This window comes from Phacochoerus africanus, chromosome 13 (assembly GCF_016906955.1).
Source record: "Phacochoerus africanus isolate WHEZ1 chromosome 13, ROS_Pafr_v1, whole genome shotgun sequence".
Taxonomy (NCBI): Eukaryota; Metazoa; Chordata; class Mammalia; order Artiodactyla; family Suidae; genus Phacochoerus; species Phacochoerus africanus.
The window spans coordinates 70,574,761-70,595,608 of record NC_062556.1 but is presented as its reverse complement, the minus strand read 5'-3'; the positions used below and the strand labels follow the sequence as shown (position 1 = coordinate 70,595,608).

At 43.3% G+C, this 20,848-nt stretch overlaps 1 protein-coding gene across 5 annotated transcripts in view; it reads right to left on the bottom strand.

The window, feature by feature from the left end:
- Positions 1-20,848, bottom strand: part of TPP2 (tripeptidyl peptidase 2) — a 64,918-nt gene that overhangs the window by 12,386 nt on the left and 31,684 nt on the right. For 3 of the 5 annotated variants that reach the window (XR_007131523.1, XM_047756531.1, XM_047756533.1), the window contains exons 11-25: positions 20,698-20,846; positions 18,493-18,608; positions 17,818-17,986; positions 16,951-17,108; positions 16,348-16,424; positions 14,430-14,536; positions 12,571-12,725; positions 11,152-11,268; positions 10,811-10,911; positions 9,881-9,977; positions 9,247-9,384; positions 7,679-7,923; positions 7,348-7,426; positions 5,468-5,506; positions 366-517 (exon numbers count right to left, since the gene is read on the bottom strand). Coding sequence is in view for 4 of the 5 variants with exons in the window: in XM_047756531.1 (XP_047612487.1) it covers positions 366-517; positions 5,468-5,506; positions 7,348-7,426; positions 7,679-7,923; positions 9,247-9,384; positions 9,881-9,977; positions 10,811-10,911; positions 11,152-11,268; positions 12,571-12,725; positions 14,430-14,536; positions 16,348-16,424; positions 16,951-17,108; positions 17,818-17,986; positions 18,493-18,608; positions 20,698-20,846 (1,899 nt within the window). In the remaining variant the exon portion in view is untranslated. The remainder of the gene's footprint in view (positions 1-365; positions 518-5,467; positions 5,507-7,347; positions 7,427-7,678; positions 7,924-9,246; positions 9,385-9,880; positions 9,978-10,810; positions 10,912-11,151; positions 11,269-12,570; positions 12,726-14,429; positions 14,537-16,347; positions 16,425-16,950; positions 17,109-17,817; positions 17,987-18,492; positions 18,609-20,697; positions 20,847-20,848) is intronic. The other 2 variants (XM_047756535.1, XM_047756534.1) reach the window with 1 other exon arrangement.

The following is a 20,848-nucleotide window of genomic DNA, read 5'->3' as shown; positions in this document are numbered from 1 at the left end:
ACTGGAAAACCAGGACACGGAGTCACCCATCTGCTGTGTGTATAAATACAGAGGCAAACAATAACAGGACAATGATTATCTTGGGAAAGTAGGCAAAAGCGATTTTTATTTTCTTCTTTGTACCTCCCAATAACATTCTCTTCCAAGGGCAAATCATAATAAGGATTTAAATAAAATTTTAAAAATTCTTTACACAAAAGAGAATTTAAAAATACATATAATCACGAGAAACTGTAAAAGCACCTGTACTCTCACCGTTCACTGCTAACATTTCTGAACATAGCCTATGCAGAAACACACAGTACTGCTGTATCTGGGCAGATAAAAGTTAACACTTAGTGGGTTAAAACCCACAAAAAACTTACTTCGTCATCCACTGAATTTTAAGATCTCGTAGCGCTTCAGTAAACTCTTCTTTTAAATCCTTCTCTTTTTCGGAATCTTTGTCTTTGTCCTTGCTGCCATTCTTGGTCTTTGTTGGTGGAGATATTAGGTAGTAGTGAACAGGGATTACATCCTGGGAAAAATTAACAGGGAGAAAGTCTCGGATTAACACGCTTAATTTTAGTCATTTTAAAATCTTCGGTGGCTGGGAGTTCCCGTTGTGGCTCAGTGGTTCGAGAACCTGACTAGTAACCATGAGGTTGCGGGTTCAGTGGGTTAGGCATCCGGCGTTGCCATCTGCTGTGGTGTAGGTCGCAGACATGGCTTGGATCCCAAGTTGTGGTGGCTGTAACATATACTGGCAGCTACAGTTCCGAAAGGACCCCTAGCCTAGGAACCTCCATATGCCGTAAGTGTGGTGCTAAAAAGACAAAAGACAATTAAAAAAAAAAAAGAAGAAAAAGAAAATCTTCAGAAGCTGAAAAGCACCTGCACTTGAGCTGTACTAGACTGTATTTCAGAATCTAATAGTCACTATACATCTAAAATTTGAACCTGCAATCAAAGTAATTGTCTCCCAAACTTTGAAATTAATGCTTCTAATATCTCCTTTAAAATAAAGGAAATAAGAAACAAACTTTTCTCTATTTAAGCGTATTTGGCATTCTTAGCTTCGCTTGACTAACTACAAAAGTATATTAAGCTTTTTCATATTTGAGAAGGGGAGGAAATGCTAGTTTTTCTTTAAATCCTCTTTTCTCAGGAAGTTTAAAGAATTCCTTTCTTCATTCAATCAACAGGGCTTGCTAAGCTCCTGCGACGTGCAAGAGAACGGACCCTAAGGGGTGACAGACAAAGCAGACAAAGCCCTGGGCCCTCTGGGGACTTTCATGCATGTGGGGAAGGCAGCCCACAAATGTGTGAGAAAGTAATGGCAGCGACAACTCCAGATGTGACGAAAACAGAACAGAGTAACGGGACAGAGCCTGACTGGTGGGCAAGGGGAGATGGAGCAGACAAAGTCCTCATGGAAACACCCATCCCACGGAACCCTGGGGACCTCATCGAATGAACTGTGTGAACCGAGTAACCAAGGCTGGGAGAGGGAGGAGCATCTGAAGGCACAAGGTGAGCACGTGCAAACTTGGGCTTGGTACTCGGCCAGCACGGGTGCAGGTACTGGGCGGTGGGCAGCGGCCACAGTAAGCAGGGCTAACAGATTACAGTAATAAAAAAACAGATTTTATTCTCAGTGCAAAAAGGAAGAGCCAGATGCAAGACAGTGATAAAATGGTTAAAGATAACTCTGGATCCTGCATGAACTAAGAATTTGGGTTGTTTTTAATGACTCTTGATAGCACCCGGAGAATGGGTGAGAGAGGCCAAAGTGGACAAAGAGCAAAGCAAGTTAGGAAGTAGACCGAGGTGTCCCAGTGCTGCCTGGGACCCAGGAACAGGCTGCAGACGACGTGAGGGTCCCTCGAAGGCGGGACCGATGGCAGCTGCTGATGGAGTTCCGATGAGGGGACGAGCAGGAGCGAGGGTGGGGAAGGGAGTGGAGGCGCCCGGGACCCGTCCGGAGCGGCCCATCCCGGGGGTGGAGTCTGAGGCCTCGCAGCCCCGAGAAAAGCGGCCTGAAGAACCAGAGAGCAGCTGGTGACGGAGCTGCAGCAGAGCGCCGGGGGGTGAGGCTGCAAGGGGTGAGGACGAGAGAACGGGAAGGTGGGGACGGGCCTTTCGAGGAGTGCTGCCCTCAAGAGGACAAGTGTAAATGACCACATCTCCTTGCAGCTCTCCTTAGCGGGGAAGCCGCTTCGTCTGAAGAGTAATTCGGTGTCTGGGAAGTGAAATCACCTGCTAAACGTGCTTAGACCCGTTTCTTGCACAGGAACTGGACAGCCTCAATCTAATCATTATCTATTACGTCCATCCCTCAAATCCCATCTTTAGGTTTATACCAAAAAGGCTGCTGAATTAAAATCTTGCATTTGTTATAAATTAACAAAGTTTCTAAAACTGGAACAAATTACGCTATTGAGATTTTAAGGTAATTTCAGAAAATTACCTGACAGGCAACCAGACAGGTTGAGTCAAAAAGGACTGTTGGAGTTCCTGTGTGCCTCAGAAGGTTAAGGATTGGTGTTGTCAATGGGGTGGCTTGGGCAACTGCTGTGGTGTGGGTTCAATCCCTGGACTGGGAACTTCCTTATGCCACAAGTGTGGCTAAAAAAAAAAAAAAAAGTTGTAAGAAATAAAAAAACAAAACTAAACAGCATGGCACCACCTTCTCCAAAATATGATTCTGAGGTGTAAACACTACATAAATATGTCCATCTTAATAATTTCATAATTAAACTTTATTTGGGGTATAACAGCAAAAACAAGGAACTACTGTTGTAATAGTTCTAGTAATATCCCAACATAAAGTAGTAATTACTATTTCAGTGTGACTCATCTAAGGCAGAGAAAACCACTGATGATGGGAAAGAACCAGAGAACACGACTTTTAGCCATGCTGGCACCTTCTCCGCCTGAGGTCAGGAGCCAGGGCCTGCAAGCAAAGATCTTAAATGAAGCGGGAGCCTGGGCAGAAGAACAGCCCTTCGCGTGGGCAGGTGCCGGTCCCTGCCACACACCCTCCTCTCCTTCTCAAGGTTCACTCTCCAAGGTGGGCACTGCCCTGGGCTTAAGCCAAGGTAAAGCGTCTGCAATACTTGAGCTGATAAGAGCAATTCATAAACTATCACCAAAAGTGCAAAAGAAAGAAAGTTAATGATGAATGACCTTGGGAAGAAAACCATGTTTCTTTCATCAACATTTTCTATATTAAAATATATATATATCAAATTAGTAATTATAACTATCAATGTAATCCTATAAAACATTTCAGGACAAGTGTAATTTTCTATTACTAAATATTATAAACATGGTAGTTTTAATCCCCAACCAAAAGGAAAATGGAGGTTCTTTTTTTCATTTATTTTATCATGGTTATCTGTCCTTTTCGTCAATCAAGTATTTTTACAACTCACTTCTCAAGGGTTAGCATAGGGTCAAATGAATAGAAATGGTTTCATACCATTAATCATTAAATCATAAATCTTGATTAAGATTTCAAAAGATTGTCAAGAAGAATCTTCAGAGCAGAAATGCTACAATGTAAAAGTTCTTTGTAGCAGAACTTAACAGTAAGCATACTTTTTTTTTTTTTAAGAAAAAAAGCACTCCAGCTATTTCCAAAGCATTTCAGCAGTATTTGAATTGAACAGTATTTATTTAGAAAATCAAACCTACTTGCCAAACTGACAACTATTCTTTGGGACAATATAACATACCACCATTTAAATTTTAGTTCAAAAATGTTAATGCTCTTAATACCTTTAAACAAACTGTATTTTAGTTAAAAAAAAAAAAAGCTGCTTGCTTTTTAAACAATTAGTATCACATCTGAGTGCTATTTATGTTAAAAATAACTATAGTCTTTCATATTACAATGAACTTAAAAAAGGGTAATACACATTTTCAACTCCAAGTCACTGACACCCAGAGGACAGATCCATTGAGGGTTATGTACAAAAAGTTAGTTGGTACTTTGTTCGGGCAGTAAATCATGTATACATATTTTGTATCGTGACTGTAGAAGTATAGTAACGATTATTTTCCGAAGAAGGGCTTCCTTCATGTGCGCTTGCTCTGAGACAGGGAGAAACAGGAGGTAACCAGCTGCCCAGCTCTTTAGCACAAAGCTTCACTAACGGGGAAGAGTAACATTCCTATTCACTTGATAGTCTCCCATCTCAACTCCCCGAAAAGCAACCAAACGATACGACAGGAAGAAAAACCCCAACTCTGCCCTGGTGATGTGCGCCCTCGTTCTAGCAAGCTCCGAGAACGCCTGCTTCTCATTCTCTAAAACAGTGGCTTTCAAGCTCTTTTCACAATGACTCAGACATAATATATACATAAAATGAAATTTCAGTTTGATGAGTCTGATGAGCTGACATTTTCTGTTTCATTCTCTTTTGGCTTTAATGCTGGTTATGTTCCATTAAATGAATTTACAGGGTCTTCCAATGGGTCAAGACACTCAGCTGAGAAATAACTGGTCTACAGAGAAGCATCTTTATCTAGAAGGATGATTCCCAGCGCTGTCTTTTCTCTGAACAAAGTCTTTACCGTTACGTAATAATACGGAATTTCAGGAGTCATTTTAATAGAGACATTTTATCTACTACAAAGCAGTCACCCTAGTTTCACACCATTATGACTTAAGAAACACCGAGTTATCTTTGGTTTATATCTTAGAATACTAATTCTCGCCTCGCAGCGCTTTCAGCCTGAATGACAGACTCGTGACAAGGCTGAATGAGGTCAGCAGATCGTCGACAGACAGCCCATCGAACATGTACCCTTTCTCTAAAGTCTACTCGAAGGAAAAACTTTCAAATTAAATTAGAGATTGTCTGCTAAGTTGCAGGGAAGTTAGGTCACTTACCAGTACCAGTACTAAAATCTACTCGGGCTCATTACTCTAAGTTTTAATTTGGGGTCGACAGTCCTTATATCTGTCCCTGCTACATCCACTGCTCTTTTTGTCTCTGCCCTTCCAGAACTAAGAAGATGCAAGGGCAGGAAATAAACTTCAATATAAATATTTTAATAATTTTTTATTATTCAAATTATCTAACATAAGACTGTTTTTAAACTTTAAAAATAACTGTTCTGTCCTACACGGCTTAAAAAAAAAATCACATACATCTCCCCACAGCATTTTAGATATGCAAAAGTTCAAATATTATTACTTGGTCATTACCATTAGTAAGAAATGAGAAGCATTAAAATTTTCTCTATACACATTTTATAAACCGGGGTCCTCAAGCGATTAATGGTAGGAAAAAAAACTTTAAGAAAGGAGTATGTCAATATTGAAAAGCTAAAAGCACTATTCTGCAGAACTTAAAGAAAGGAAACTAAGGGACAGATCTTTTAAAAAAAAAGATTTGTAATAGTGACAGAAAAAGAAGTTTAACTAATACGCAAATAAGGTTTTAAGACATCCTTTTAAAGAACTGACAATCAGTACCTTTTTAAATTTTCCTTGTCGTTTTGCTGCAGACTGCCCCTGGGAGTTAGAACGACATTCTGTAAGAAAACATGTGCAATCTACACAGGATGGAGATACCACCTCTGCCTAATTTTCTTCCAGTTTCCATTCCACCTGTATGTGTCACAGGACTCAGAAGGGTCAGGACTACCGACCATCAAGATGGCAGGCTTTTAAAGAAAGCAATACTGCCACTTCCACTTATTAAAATGTTATCCCTAAGGGTCATTGTTTTTCAACGTATTTCAAAAATTTGTAGAGCAAAATCATTAGTTATCAAAACTGTTTTGAAAACATTAAATTTAGCTGATGGTCTGCAGAGGAGAATTTTCAAGGACATCACAACAATCACACATGCCTAAGCATTCTTAGGGAAAAAGCGTCATTCAAGGCGACTATGAAACATCAAAGAGAAGCAAAATGAACAGTCACCTTTCTAACTGCAAAACCATAAGCGCAACACGACTGAGGTCAGAGTAAATACATAATGTGTTGGGGATTATAACTAACTCAACAGGGTCAGGTTTTCACTCCCTCAAGAAAATCTACCCTAAGTAATAACTATAGTCAATTCCACCTGTGAATAATTTCACAACTGCCTCTGACAGAACGCAGCCAGGAAGCAGCAACTGTCTCTGAATTGCTAAAAGCATATTTCGAATAACATTCTTCTGTCTTACTCGTCACAAGGCAGTGGACACTTCAGAAAGAGTTATCTGGATGAGAAGCCTCACTGCTGAAGCCCCATAGTGCAATAGGAATATTTCCCATAGTGGAAAATGAAATCTACTTTAAAAGCCTACTAGGACTTCTTAACCGCTCTGAATTCCAGTATCATAACTACTAATTCACTTCGGTAGCTATAAATTATACTAAAGCATTTATAAATTATACTCGAGTATATGTCAATGGTATGGACTCAAATGAGACTCGAGAAACATCAGGGCAAACAACTTTTTCTAAGCACAAAAGTCCTAAGTGATGATGTTTCTGTGACGGGGAATAAACCATCTTTGGTTCGACAGGGCTAAGAAATGAGTATACTTTTGAAGATGTCTGAGATCTATTCATTTTGATATCAGCACCTATGAACTCCAGAATTAGGTGATGGACTTATTAGTAAGAACTAAAGATAAATGCAAAACTGTAAGATTGATAACTTTTATGGGCATAGAGCCAGAATGACATTATGACGAAAGGTGACGTCTACATAAATACTACTCTCACAGTAAACTTGTGATGAAAACTGATGAAAAAACTAAAACAGGTACTATCAAACTGTAACATTTATCTTTAAACTGTAACAATCAGAAACATGATTTTAACAGAAAGCACAAGTCTGAACCTGTAAAAACACAATGCCAAAAGAAATACCATGTAGATATTTATGCAATTATGCAAAATTCCAATGAGAGAAAGATCCGTACAGGTGGAAAATACTGCTTATTAGTAATAACTGTCCTGCTTTTCAGAAGTAAGCCAAGAAAGATCTGATTTATTCCCATACCACAATATTACGACAGTTAAAATTTTATGAATTCTCTAATTTTAAACATCCCACTCACTTAAGCCAAGTCTGATTTGGATCCACACGTTTCAAGGGAAGTTCAAGTATGTTAGCCATGCAAGGTAGGACATGGTCAAGGCCCAAACACTTAGGCTTGGGAAAAAGAATACTAAATATACAAAAACACAAATCGAATGTTAATTGACTTTTACTAGTAACCTGGGAAAAGTCGATTCCTCCTCCCCCAAGATCTTATCTTTTACCCATTATGAAAGGTAGAATTAATTCCCATTTTTAAAGAAACGAAAATCCTGGAAAATGTAACTTGAGGGTAATAAACCCTGATACTTACGGCTTTCTTTCCAAGTTCGGTCTTTGACAACGTTAAGGATCCTGAAAGGTAGCAACCCGGTCCTGCCCCTTTAGGTATCCTAAGAGTCAAAAGAGGAGAAAAGGAACAAAAGGGAAATGTTCACTAAGATAATTCCAGGGGGAAAAAAAAAAATCACGTGCATTCTGAAAAATTCCCACAGCTGAGATTTCAAAAACCACAGGGAAAAATTACCTTAGTCTCAAACGGCAAAGGACAAGATCCTGTAAGCTTAGGCTGATGTAATGAACTAGCATTCTGAGATCAGAGCAGGAGACGGATAGCGAGTATAAGCAATGTTACCATCACTTACTTGTCATCAGGTAAGGAAGTAACAAAGAACGGCTGGTTATATTTGGGTGGCAATGTCAAGTTACTTGATTTCTTCTTCCCTAGAAGTGCAAGGCTATGATTTTCATGAATATCTAAGCTCAAGGTATTAGACAACCTATGAGAAACAATAAACGGAAGATCTTTAAGACGTTCCAAGTCACTGATTTGCTCATGACGAATCTGTAGTCGAATTGTATAATCTCCTTTCTCCAGTTTCAAAGAATACTAAAAAAGAAAAAACATTTGGGAAGAGTTTAGCTGGGTAAGTGAAAATTACAGTCAGAGGATAAACAGTAAGAATTACCACCTACAGGCTGCTTACGGTACATGAGGTTCAGGGCCAGTTACTACACCTACTTCTACGTGCACGTGGTCTCGACTGCAGGGAAGCAAGCAGGACCTGGGGTGTCAGGTAACCTGGCCAAGGTCACGTACAGAGTAGATAAGGGGGCTGAAGGCAGCTCTGGCTCCCAAGCCCTCATTCGTCCCACAACAGACTACTCACTCCTACACGCCAAGCTAAATCCCTGTCTGCTCAAGACTGATAAAGGCAATGATTTTCTAGTTCAGGGGTCTTCATGGGCACGTATAAAACACCACCAAAAATTAGCAAAACTAAGGTGCTGTGTATCTAAGACCAACATACACACACATATGACTGATAGGCTTTGGATTATAACCAAAATGCCACACCCCTCTACTGCAGACAGGAAAAAGAGGGAGCCAGTGGGGATCAAGGAATACAAATCCACCAAGCTCCATCTAGTTAACCTGCTCAAGAGGATGGACTACTGTATTCTGCAACAGCAGTTTCTCCCAAGATCTTCCAAGCAACCAAAGTAGTAATGGCACTGTAATAATCCAGTCTGTACTGAGGAGACATGACTGGGCCTCGCTTTGAGGAAAAAAGGAAATTACTCATCGAACGACTAAAAACACTCTGCATAAATTATTTCTATTATTTAGCATAAAATTGTGAATGTCACAGGAAATACCTCATTTCTGTCATAATACTTTAATCAGGGATAAGATTTCTATAAATTACATGATTAAAAGATTTGTTTTTCCCTTCAACACAACAGTGACAGGCACAGTGCCTGGCATACACTAAGTGCTCACTACACAGCTGACCAAGAAGAAATATATTTCAAAGTTCTAATAAACTGTAGACACTTGGCAGGGTCGCCTTGTTCTGGACCCAGTTCAGTCATGGGATCGCATCGAGGTACTCATATATCAGGATGATTTGCTTTCAGCGATCAGATGGGAACAAGCACTGGGTAAGAAGGAGAAATACTAAAAATAAAAGCTCTGCCGGCCAGCACCTGCAAGCGTGCCCCTGGCGCTCCTCGAGCCCAGCGCCTGATTCAGCCGAACTGCAGGCTGAGAAGCCGTCACGGTTGTTCTACAGCAGACGGCTGGGCCGCGAGCAGCAGCTCCATGCACCAAGTGCACAGCCACACCAGCATTTCAAACCAGGGACGTTACCCCACCAACAGCCTGCAGTGTACTAGTTCTGTTAATTCTGAGTCACTGCCCATTTGATACCTGATGAGGATAGGCATCGCCGGAACCCATCTGTCTTTTGTTCTGGTCAAATATAATCCACAGCTGGCTGTCAAACTCTGACTCGTATAATAATTCACAAAGCAGGGGGCAGCTTGGAGTTACCTCCCCACTCTTGGGCTGTAAAAGAATAAGACTGATTACTTGACGTGGTTTATGTGGTTTCTTTTTTTTTATTTTTTCTTTTTTTTGCTTTTAAGGGCCACACCTGCAGCATATGGAGGTTCCCAGGCTAGAGGTCCAATTGGAGCTACAGCTGCCAGGCCACGCCACAGCCACAGCCACGCCAGATCCGAGCTGCGTCTGTGACCTACACCACAGCTCACGGCAACGCCAGATCCTTAACCCACTGAGCGAGGCCAGGGATCGAACCCACAACCTCATGGTTCCTAGTCGGGTTCGTTAACCACTGAGCCACGATGGGAACTCCAGAATAATTATGTTAATCAGTGTTAATTACTTGATTCTATCTCATATATGTGTGTATACAAACACACTAAATACACTATTCTTTCATTTTTGGATTTTATGAATCATAAAACAAAGGTGATTATAAGGGTACATATACTTTATTTATTTATCTTTTTAGGGTATACTTGGTTATACAAACACTTACTTGATGAAAGTTATATGTCAGGATCATCTCATAGAGCTGACGATTATTTGGCAAAACATCTCTTGATCCTAAAGGCTTTGTTTTTGCACTCAGTGGACTGTAATCAGACAATTGCATAAGATTCAAGAGTTCACTTAAATGAGACAAAACTATAATCAGAAAAATCTGTAACATATCACAGTAAGTGACAAATGAACACTGTCACTCTGCAGTACATGCTATAATATTTTAATCATTAACATCAACATAATTCTTTATTGACAGAACCACAGCAATACATAGTGCTAAATTTTACAGTATTACAAAGGTAATCTTCTTCTTCTTCTCCTTTTTTCTCTCTAGGGCCGCGCCTGGGGCACATGGAAGCTCCCAGGCTAGGGGTCAAATCGGAGCTGCAGTGGCCGGCCTATGCCACTGCCACAGCAACGCCAAATCCGAGCTGTATCTGCAACCCACTCCACAGCCCATGGCAATGCTGGATCCCCCTGGACACTAGCTGGGCTCCTAACCTGATGAGCCACAGCACAAACTCCTAAAGGTAATCTTTTCATGATAAAAGCATTTTCAATTGTCAACTAGAAGTCCTGACATTATCAGATCCCAACACTAGGGCACTCATCCCTAACAGTGCTGAAGGTGAGGTTTTGTCCACAGATGTTCCTGCCCTCACGCAGGAGGGTCCTGCCAGGCGCCATGCCAAGGGCTGTATATGTGTGTCACTGAAGGCTTGAAGCTGGGGCTGGGGCTGAGGCTGGGGCTGCCTCTCGGAGACCTGCTAGGCCTCCTGGGCTGGAAAATCATGAACTGAGTTTTCAGCTCCAGTCTTCACAGGATTAAGAAAAGACCCTTTCCAAAGAGGGAAGAGATCCCCTCCCCCCGCCTCCCCCACAGCAATACCCAACATCTGTAGCCCTAAGACAGTTAAGATACCGTAGCGTTTGGACCCAGCTCTTCAAAGTTATGCAGGGAGCCAGATCTTCGTATTTCAGGGAGGACTGAACATCAAAACGGTTGATTCCCTCTGATGCATGCTACAAAGGATAGTTATCAAATGAGTTGCTCAGACGTCACTGAAAATAAACTGCATTTTTAAACAATACTTTAACCTAAAATAAATGTGTCCAATGCAGTTTATAAGCACCCATAACAAGGACTAGTGTTCTTTTAGAATCATAGGTCATTTCCCCATTAAAATTTAAATCCAAGCACTGAAATCACTTCATAACAACACAAATAACTGACGTTAAAAGTTAAGGAAATGTGAAACTTACGATGTTTAACTGAGGAGCAGTACATACTATCCCGTGGAAGGAAATGGTATAATCAATATTGACGTCACTAAGACTTGCCCACCAACGAGCAATGCAAAACTCAATTGCTTTCCCACCCTGCAAAGAAAAATGAAATAAATTATAAATGCGTAAACCCCTTTTCTCATTTGCCTTCAAATCACAAGACATAAATAGCTATTTCAAAGCAGTTCTCTGCTTTCAAACTTTTCCTATTTGTACAGCAAGAAAACTCAAAGAACCTTATTATTAGTTACGCTTGCTTGGAGTTACACAATCATAGCTGCAGAGATAGAGGGCAGGTATTTAAATTCACAAAGTTCTTTACTCATAATCCTGAACTGCCTGTCTTAAGAGATCTGAGGCAGCTTTTGAAAGCACACACATTCACATAATGGTACAAACAAACTGGAATAAAAACAGGACCAAAGGAAAAACGATTAGGAATAATAACAAGAGAAGGGATATGAGCGCTTTGTAAGGCATATTCAAGAGTCACAGCTGAGTTTGGGGCTCAGAGGCTGCACCTGGCAACCAAAGCAAAAATGAAATTATGGTCACTCACATCTTTCTCCCTATTAAAAAAGTTAAAAACAAAAACCGATCTTAGCACTGCATCTTTTGCGCTGTTGCTGTTATTGCTGCTGTTTTGGCCGCACCCCCAGCATGTGGAAGTTCCCAGGCCAGGGGTCAAATCTGCGCCACAGCATCAACCCAAGTCACTGCAGTGGCCACACTGAAACCTTAACCTGCTACCTCATGACAGAACTCCAGGTTCCAAATTAAGTTTTCCAGTATCAGGGTATTAAAAGTTAAAAGATGAGTTATATTACTCTAAAGTGAAAGTAATCAGAAGCATGAGCGATAAGTGATAGAGGGAAGATGACGTACCCAGCAGAAAACAATAAGCAGCAAGTTTAAAAAAGAACAGTCACCTTCCAGAAAGAAGGACCAGCCACTACTTCCAACACTACATGAAGTGATCTGCAGGAGGCGGTGGCAGTTTTACCTATGAAGCAAATTAACCTCACAGATGCTTCCCAACAGGGCACTACTAAGAGAACTTCGGTAGCAAACAGAGAGAAAAGTCTTCAGTGTGTCGTCTTAATCTGTACGAGAGAACAATCTCAACCAGGGGCCAGTCTGTGAGGCGTCAAATCTAGCAGACCAGTACTCCTCACTGACTGAATCATTCCAGAGCTAAAGAGAGACTGATATTTGACCTGTGACTTGGGCTCAAGTATCCTAGAAAGACGACCTGCCTTCCTCTTCAGCATTAACAAAAGGCACCCCCAGGGTGCTCTGAATACAAACTATAAAACCAAATTCAAACCGGAGCCGGCGCACACCAAAACCCAAAGGAAATTGTTTTAGGATCTCAGAGCGTTAATTCAAACTTACTAAGACAGGAAAAGCTTCCGTCAGGGTTCCTTTCTCTGGAAGGGAACAAAACTTGTAGAACTCGTGACTTCGGTACGCTCTCTGCTTCACAAGCTGCACTGCGTGAAGGACAAACTTGGCGGACACCTCAGAAGAACAGGAACACACCGTGACTTCTGCAGGAGGAGGGAAGGAGCGACATTTTAATGGATTAAGACTGAAAATGGACACGAAACAGTTTTAATAATGCCTCCTTTGGGGGCGTAATATATCAACAAAAGGATACATTCAAATGAAATCTGCAGTTTTCTTTAAAAACAATGAATCAATAGAATATTAATAAAGATGAGACAGCAGAAAATTCAGCTACGGAAAATAAGTAAATCGGAACTGAAACAAACAACCACTATGTTGCAAATAGCATGAAACAGCCAACTGCCCACAGATGGATCCTTAAGCATCCTCACAGGTAATTTCTAACAGCCCTTCTGCCTCTGAGGCTAAGTTCAACCTTTCCTCTTGCCATCACTAAAAGCCAATCAACTACTGATAAAGAGGACTTTAATTCTGGAAACCTCTATTTGTTACTTGGCCTAAATTCTATTAGCATCCATTTATTCAACTTCAGTGATAACTTTTCCTAATCTCTCCCTCTTAGTTTATTTGTGTCCTGTTTGCTTCTAGAAAGTACGATTATCACAATCACATACACCGAGCACAGCTCGGAGGCAGACCTGGAGGGAAGCCAAGACCACTGGGAAGCAAGATTAGCGGCTTATCGAACCAATACCCGGCTCTGATATATGAAACTAAAGCAGGGCTTAGTTCTCTGCTTCACCAGGTCAAGTGGGCACAGGGCTCTGCGAACCTCAGCAATCGCTAAGAATATACAATGTGGTATTAGGACAACATGCCTATTTGAAAGAGGAATGAGCTGTAGTCCCTTCTTTCTTTCCCCTGCTTTGGCTCTTCTCCAACCCCCAGGTTTCTTGAGAAACAACTGCCAGATAATACGATCAAGTTCAGGGCATACAACGTGATGATGTGATGTGCACGTATACACATCATGAGACAATGATCACAATGGGGCTAGTTACATCCATCACTTCACATGGGTACCTTTTTTTTTTTTTTTTTGGTGGGGAGAACATATAAGATCTACTGTTTTAGCACATTTCAAGTATACGATCTAGAATTATCAAGCGGCATCACCGCGCTGGGCATCAGAGCCCTCAAACGTGCACATTTTGTAACTGAAAGTCTGTACCTCTGGCCGCCATCGCCCCAGTCTCCTCCGCCCCCGTGGTACACACCTAACCAAGACTGCTAACTGCTCTGCGCTTCTAATTCTGGGTGATCGGATCAATTCTTACATAAAAAAACTAATTACTTCCAATGGCAACTTAAACAAACCACAATGACATTTACCGTTACGCAGATGGCATATTTATTCACTATTAACTGACTACGTATGGATCTTTATTTTTTGCTCTGATCAGTGCCTGTTGTATCAGAGCCTGACATAAGACAGCCACGGAGCCCTACAGAAGTGGAAGCCCAGCGCTGTGCAATGATGGAACTCTGACTCTCTCAGCACCAGAGAAGGCCACCTTCGAAATTAAATTAAAATCCTGACTAGTAAAGCACCTTAAGAGGGCCTAGCACTTTAAGACTGCATTGCTGTATGAGGCAATGCAAAACAGTGCGAGGTCTTGTAAAGGTTCTGCACCAAAGAGCAAGTTGAGGGTGCCAGGCACCTGTGCTACTGGTGTGAGAAGAGTCCCCTGCAGACACAGGGACTTTGCCGCGGCCGCGGTCGCGGTCAGCGCAGAGGATGACCATGAGGGTAGGCGGTCAAGACAGATTTTAATCTCACTTACCAGCCCACGTCGCACCCTCAGGAACCTCAATAAAATGCCTTCGAATCTGCCCAGGTTTAAAGTGTACGTCGGTAAAGGCTAGGTCATAATGGGATGATTCATTTACTCTGAAAATAAAAACAAATGATTAACTGCGGTACTCTCATTTAAAAAAGCTTTACATTATAAGCCCCCCGGGACTCTAGATTTTAATAGTTCGTGTGAAATGAACACAGGGAGTTAAAAGCTGGTAACACCGTGCACAGTTATCACCTCATTTCTCCAACAGGTTAGCAGAGATAAACTCTGGGGAGCCCAGAATAGCTTATTTTTCTGCTCTTTACTAGTTTGTTCTACAACCTGTCCCTAAGACACACAGATACACACAAAGCTCTCTCTTCTTTTTTTTTTTTTTTCTTTTTTGGTTAAAGGATTTCTACAACATTCACAGGATTTTCCAGTTATCAGAAGCTGGACTATTGTTGAGTCCTAAATGTTAAAATCCAAGGTAATTTTTCATGACACTGATACTGTCTTGTAGCTCTAAGACTCATGTTAAATTTAATCTCTTTTGTAGCTTCAAAATGCACCCATGCCATAAATGACACAGTGAAAAACTACTTTCATAGCATTTTTGTAAGAAATCAATGAAACATAATTACCCATCCTGGAAACCTGAAGTATATATATACTAAGGGCAAATTCTAGTCAGTATGACAACATTCCTAAGTGCCTAATGCATCTGAGGCTCTGTGACTAGGAGCTCCAGTCGAGTGAGGATGGCAGAGAGGTTTAACGTGACATGCTCAGGCAGACAGGAGGTTGGGGGAGAGATGCAAGGTGCTTGGTTCACGCAGGGGGAAGTTTCCTGAGCCAGGAGAGGTCTCGGCTGGTTCCTGAATCTTAAATACTACCTCGTCTAAGTTCCTACTGGACTTCTTTCTGGGGAATTTAACTGCTCTGCAATTTCTTCACATGCATGTCACTTGCTATCTCAGTTTCATATGGGCTGACCTCTTGCATATTTAATATTTACTGTGCAACTAACCAAACAGAAACTGTTAACTCAGAGATCTTCCACTGTTTCCAGGGCTCTCTTCTCAATCTTGACCTTCATCTAGTGAGCCGACTATGTCTGTTTGTATATTCTCTTCAAGGGACTCCATATGGGACCGTGTAAGATGCAGTCCCTGTGTCTTCCATGAGCTCACAGTCAAATGGGGTAAGTTTAGAATGACAACATACTGGCTAAGGTCTGTGCCGCAGGCGTGTAAGAAGTGCCAGGCAGCAGCAAGGAGAGACGCCCTTCACCCAGGCAGGACCAGGACATGCCTGGTCATTAAGTTAACAGACAGGAAACCGAAGCAAAGAAATCAGCGCTGTCCTAAGGAAAGCGGGAGGCGCAGCGCCGGCGAGCTTGTGGAAACGTGTGGTTTGGGGACGGATCACAGCAAACACTGGATCTGAAGGGTCACTGCTGCCTTTCTAAGGAGGATGATCCTTCGGCATGCTGCTGAATTATTTAAACAGGAAGCGGGATGATCTGATCTGAGCTCCGTGGTTCCAGGTGGAAGACAAGAGGGAAAGGGAAGAGTCTGGAAACAGTGGGTGACTGGAGAGCAGAAGAACCAGGAAACAAGGGGGGATGTGAGGTGCGTGGAACCACATCACACCGCCCAAAACACTGCAGAGCGGCGAGGAGGGTGCTGACCTCCTGGTGGAGGGAGGGACAGGGCAGGTGGCAGATGTCATCTGTTATTCTCACCGTGAACAACGACAGGATGACTGACAGTGCATGTGCCACCTTGAACGCAGAGCAAGAAGCAGAACTAAAACCCAGTGACCTGGTTCTGGCCTAGTAATCCTTCAAACCATCACACCATGTCCATAAACAGCCATTACGTAAGTCCACGTACGCTGCTGGCGACCTGGCACTTACTTTGCTGCTATCACTGCGGTGATGGGGACTCGGAACAGAGGGCCTGCGTTCGGAGACGCTGTGTCATAGCCACAGACCTGGAGCAAAGAACAAGGGTCAGTGCCCGCAAACAAACGCTTTCAGAGAAAATGAAAGGAAAAAAGGTGCATCTAGTCACAGAATAGATTAATATTAAATCTGTGTGTGTGTGTGTCTCTTTTTGCCTTTTCTAGGGCCGCTCCCGCAGCATACGGAGGTTCCCAGGCTAGGGGTCGAATCGGAGCTGTAGCCGCCGGCCTACACCACAGTCACAGCAATGCGGGATCCTTAACCCACTCAGCGAGGCCAGGGATCGAACCCCCAACCTCATGGTTCCTAGTCGGATTCGTTAACCACTGAGCCACGACGGGAACTCCTAATATTAAATTTTAAAGGTCCCATGCACAAGCTGGCATCAATTTTCTGATGTCAGGCCACTTAATTAATGGCAAAGAGCCTAAACAGATATGTGCATGACAACCACTGACTGACTCCGACCAATGGAGAAAACACACCGCCACCCAAAGTACTTTAGCACATTGTAAGGAGTAAAGAAAGCGAAAATAAGGCTGTGCCAATAAATACCTCCGTGTAATGCAATCCTTCTCTCAAGCCCCTGGGATCCACACGTATGTTTATGTGTCTACATTGATTCATGAGCTCCAAGTGGCTGGGACACTGAACCCAAGAGGAATTCGAAGTTAAAGCTAAATGAAGCTGAAGGGATATTTTTTCAGAGTTTTCTGGCATTAAAAAGACCAAAAAGTAAAGATTAGTATTTTTCCCTTTTCTTCCATTTTAAAATGTTCTGTCTTCTCTTGAGAAAACCCAGCAAATGAACTGGGTCGGCTGTAAGATGCAGCAGGCACGGGCTCCCAGACCCCAGCTCACGTCAAACAGGCACGGAATCTCCCCCACTCTCATGGTCCACACGCGCTCCACACACGCGCCCACCCACCACAGCCACAAGCTTAACCTGAGGCGTCTCAGTGCTGCTCCCCCTCACTGTGTGCAGTTGACAGACTCTGACTTAACAAGATGCCTCCCCGGTTGACGGTGACGACGATTTCGCTCCCACTCACTGAGCTGGGGTTCCCTGGGCTGCTTCTACTTCCCACTCTCCAACCCCAAACTGTCTTACACCCAAGGAGTAAAAGTGGGAAGAAAAAGGAACTTCATGTTTTATTGTCCACACTTTAATAAAAACCCCACACCACTGAAGGCCCATTCTCCTGTTTTTCTAGTCGTCACGCGGCCAACTGAATTGCCGCCCTATCAGGATCCCTAATGGCCATCAATTTCCCCTAAAATCTGTAAAACTTAAGATAATAATATGGTCAACTCACGCCCTCTGCTTTAGAACACTCGCCTAGACAGCACTTGCATAGTATGGTACTAGTCATCTGAACCGCAAATGTGAGCACCGCAGCTGACGGCCCGGTTGTCACTTACCAGTATTTTCGGGAAACACAGGCTCAATGCCAACGCCATGATCTGAAGGTGCAGCCACCTGAATAGGATCTCGGAGGTAGATGCCACGGTTATTTCCAACAGTAACAGTGAAACCTAACTTATTAGCAAATGATGTGTTCTGAACGAGGTAGTCATAGGCTTTATCAACCTAATTAAAAGGATACGAATAGTAAGAGCAATGGTTGGATCAAGAAAATATTTTATTGCAAATCAGCAATGTCATTTCAGTTGTAGAAAACTACAAGCAAAAGTTAGTTTCTGCATTCACTGCTTCATACACGGGAACCCCAATTAAGAGGGCGAGTTGACCTTCTTAGACAAAATACTCGTCTAGTCGCTGGACTCTCCTTCCACTCCACTCTCTACTCCCAAATGACCACAGCGAGAGACACCTCCACGTGCCATCACGGCTGGCCAGTGTCTGTCCTCCGCCGCTTTGCCTTGAACTTCTACCCCCTAGGCGTCTCAGAGATTACATTTCTCTACCTTAGCGCCGCAAAATCTGTCTCAAGTACAAAACTTGTTTTTACCTCCTCTTTGTTCACAGTTCAGATCAGATAAACTCAGTCGCCATCACAGGAGGACTATCATCCAGTAATAGGTAAAACACCGCCTTACTGACTTACAACTCACGCGTCACACGGACACCAGTACCTGGATAATACCGTGTCCTTGGGCAAACACTTCTATATTGTCGGCCTTCACTGCCGTGTTTTCTAGAGCTCTTCTGACGGAATGAACCGTGTAATCAGCATTGTTAGCTTTCAGACCTAGAAGCCCAAACAAGAAAGTGGTGTTAGAGAAGCTGGCTACTCAAAACCTTTCCCCTCGATAGTACACACAGCAGGAACCTCTTCTGCTGTTAACCTCCTATGTTTTAATACACATTTTAAAAATCTTTTTTTGATAAAAAACAAAAAACTGACCTCAACGGCCTGACCCAAACTGCTTGTCTAACACAAAGACACCATTCAGCAAAAATGACTGTGTGCCCACTGAGTGGTGGCATGAACGCAGGCTCTGCACAGGGAATGGACATGTGTGAAGCAGGTGCCAAGAGACGTTTGAATGACAGCTTCTTTAAATACCGCTGGTCCAACAACACGGGCACCGACAGGTGTTCTCCATCTGGGTGCACGTCACCAACGTGAAGGAAACCGAAAACAAGCCAAAAAGATGCTGAGACCACACAGAAATTAAATCAGCATCTCTGAGACTGGGTCCCGGGCCCTGACACTGATGACAAGCTTCCGAGGCGATGCCAGGGAGCAGCAAGGCTCTACACCTTCTGCAACGACGGTTGTTCGAGGCGGAAGATGAGTAAAACGGCATCCCCTCCCCTCCAGGGCTCACTGAACGTGTGACCACTAGCACAGCATAAGACACGAGCAAAACAAACATGGCAACACTGGGGTCCTGTAAGAGCAAATTCAGGGGCCAATTCTGTGAGTGAGCATCCAAGAAAAGGTGAAGCCCCGTCAGAAGCATGATACCCAAGCTGGGGCTCAGGGGGCACAAAAGTGTTCACGAGGCCAACACATGGCAGAAAGGACCTCCAGGCCGAGGGGGCAAACACATGGCAGAAAGGACCTCCAGGCCGAGGGGGCAGGGGCGACCCTGAAACACTTCCTGAGGCTGGAAGAGGCCCAGGAGTGAGGGTGCAGAGCCCCCTCACGTGATCACAGGGCAGCTTTTCAAGCAGAACCTGTGCAAACAGCCCGGCCACCCTCACGCTGGGCCCTCAGTGCCGGTGCCTCGCGACCTCATGGGCGGCCCCCTCGCACGCCAGCCTAGAAACACCACCTCCCTGTCGCCTCACTTGCTCCACAGCAACATTCCCAACTTTCTAACATGTACGTAAGTGAATTTTCATTTTGTTCACAGTCTGTTACTCCTCCACCTTTAATATAAACTCCACACAGGCAGGTGTTTTTGATGTTTTATTCATTCATTTGGCCCCAGAGCTAAAAAAAAAAAAGCTTCATTAATTGCCAATAAATATACTTGCTGAGTGAATGAAGACACATTCAAATCATTATTATCACATAAATTATTCTCCACCTTAAGGGCCAGGACATTAGCAATTCTGCATTTTCTCACCCTGAGAACTTCAGAAAACAAAAATGACCACCTGCAATAAGAGAAATTTATTCAAAAAAAAAAATTTTGGGGGGGGTCTTTTTGCTATTTCTTGGGCTGCTCCCACAGCATATGGAGGCTCCCAGGCTGAGGGTCTAATCGGAGCTGTAGCCACCTGCCTATGCCAGAGCCACAGCAACGTGGGATCCGAGCCGCGTCTGCAACCTACACTGCAGCTCACAGCAACGCCAGATTGTTAACCCACTGAGCAAGGGCAGGGACCGAACCCGCAACCTCATGGTTCCTAGTTGGATTTGTTAACCACTGTGCCACGACGGAAACTCCTCAATTATTTTTTTATGGCCACAATCTGACTTTATTTTACGATATAAACATGAAATAGTCTAGATACCTAACAGCTACTTAGCTAAGCTTATAAATAAGTCATGGATTTTAGGACCAGGTCTAAGGTGAAGCACAAAATGATACTTGTAAAATCCATTTTATCACCCCACTTCTGTCCCATTAGGAAAAGGAATTAAGGGAGTTCCCTGGTGGTTCTAGTGGTTAGAACCTAGCGTTTCACCACTGTGGCCTGGCCTCAGTCTCTGGCCTGGGCGCTGAGACCCTACGTCAAGCTGCCGTACACCGCAGCCAAAAAGTAAATACATAAATAAAAGGAATTAAGCTGTGACTGAAATACATGCAGAGGAGCCAAAAATGATCATGTTACCGGGAAACCGAAGCGGCAGGAAGCTGGGCTGCCAGCAGCGTGCTCACCTGAGAGAATCAGTGCGATGCCCCCGCAGGCGTTGGGAGAAGACATGGACGTCCCGTTCATGAGCTGAGTTCCCCTCAAGGTCCAGTTGGGGACAGAGGCGATGGCTCCCCCCGGGGCACTGATGCTCACGCCCAGGGCCCCGTCGGCACT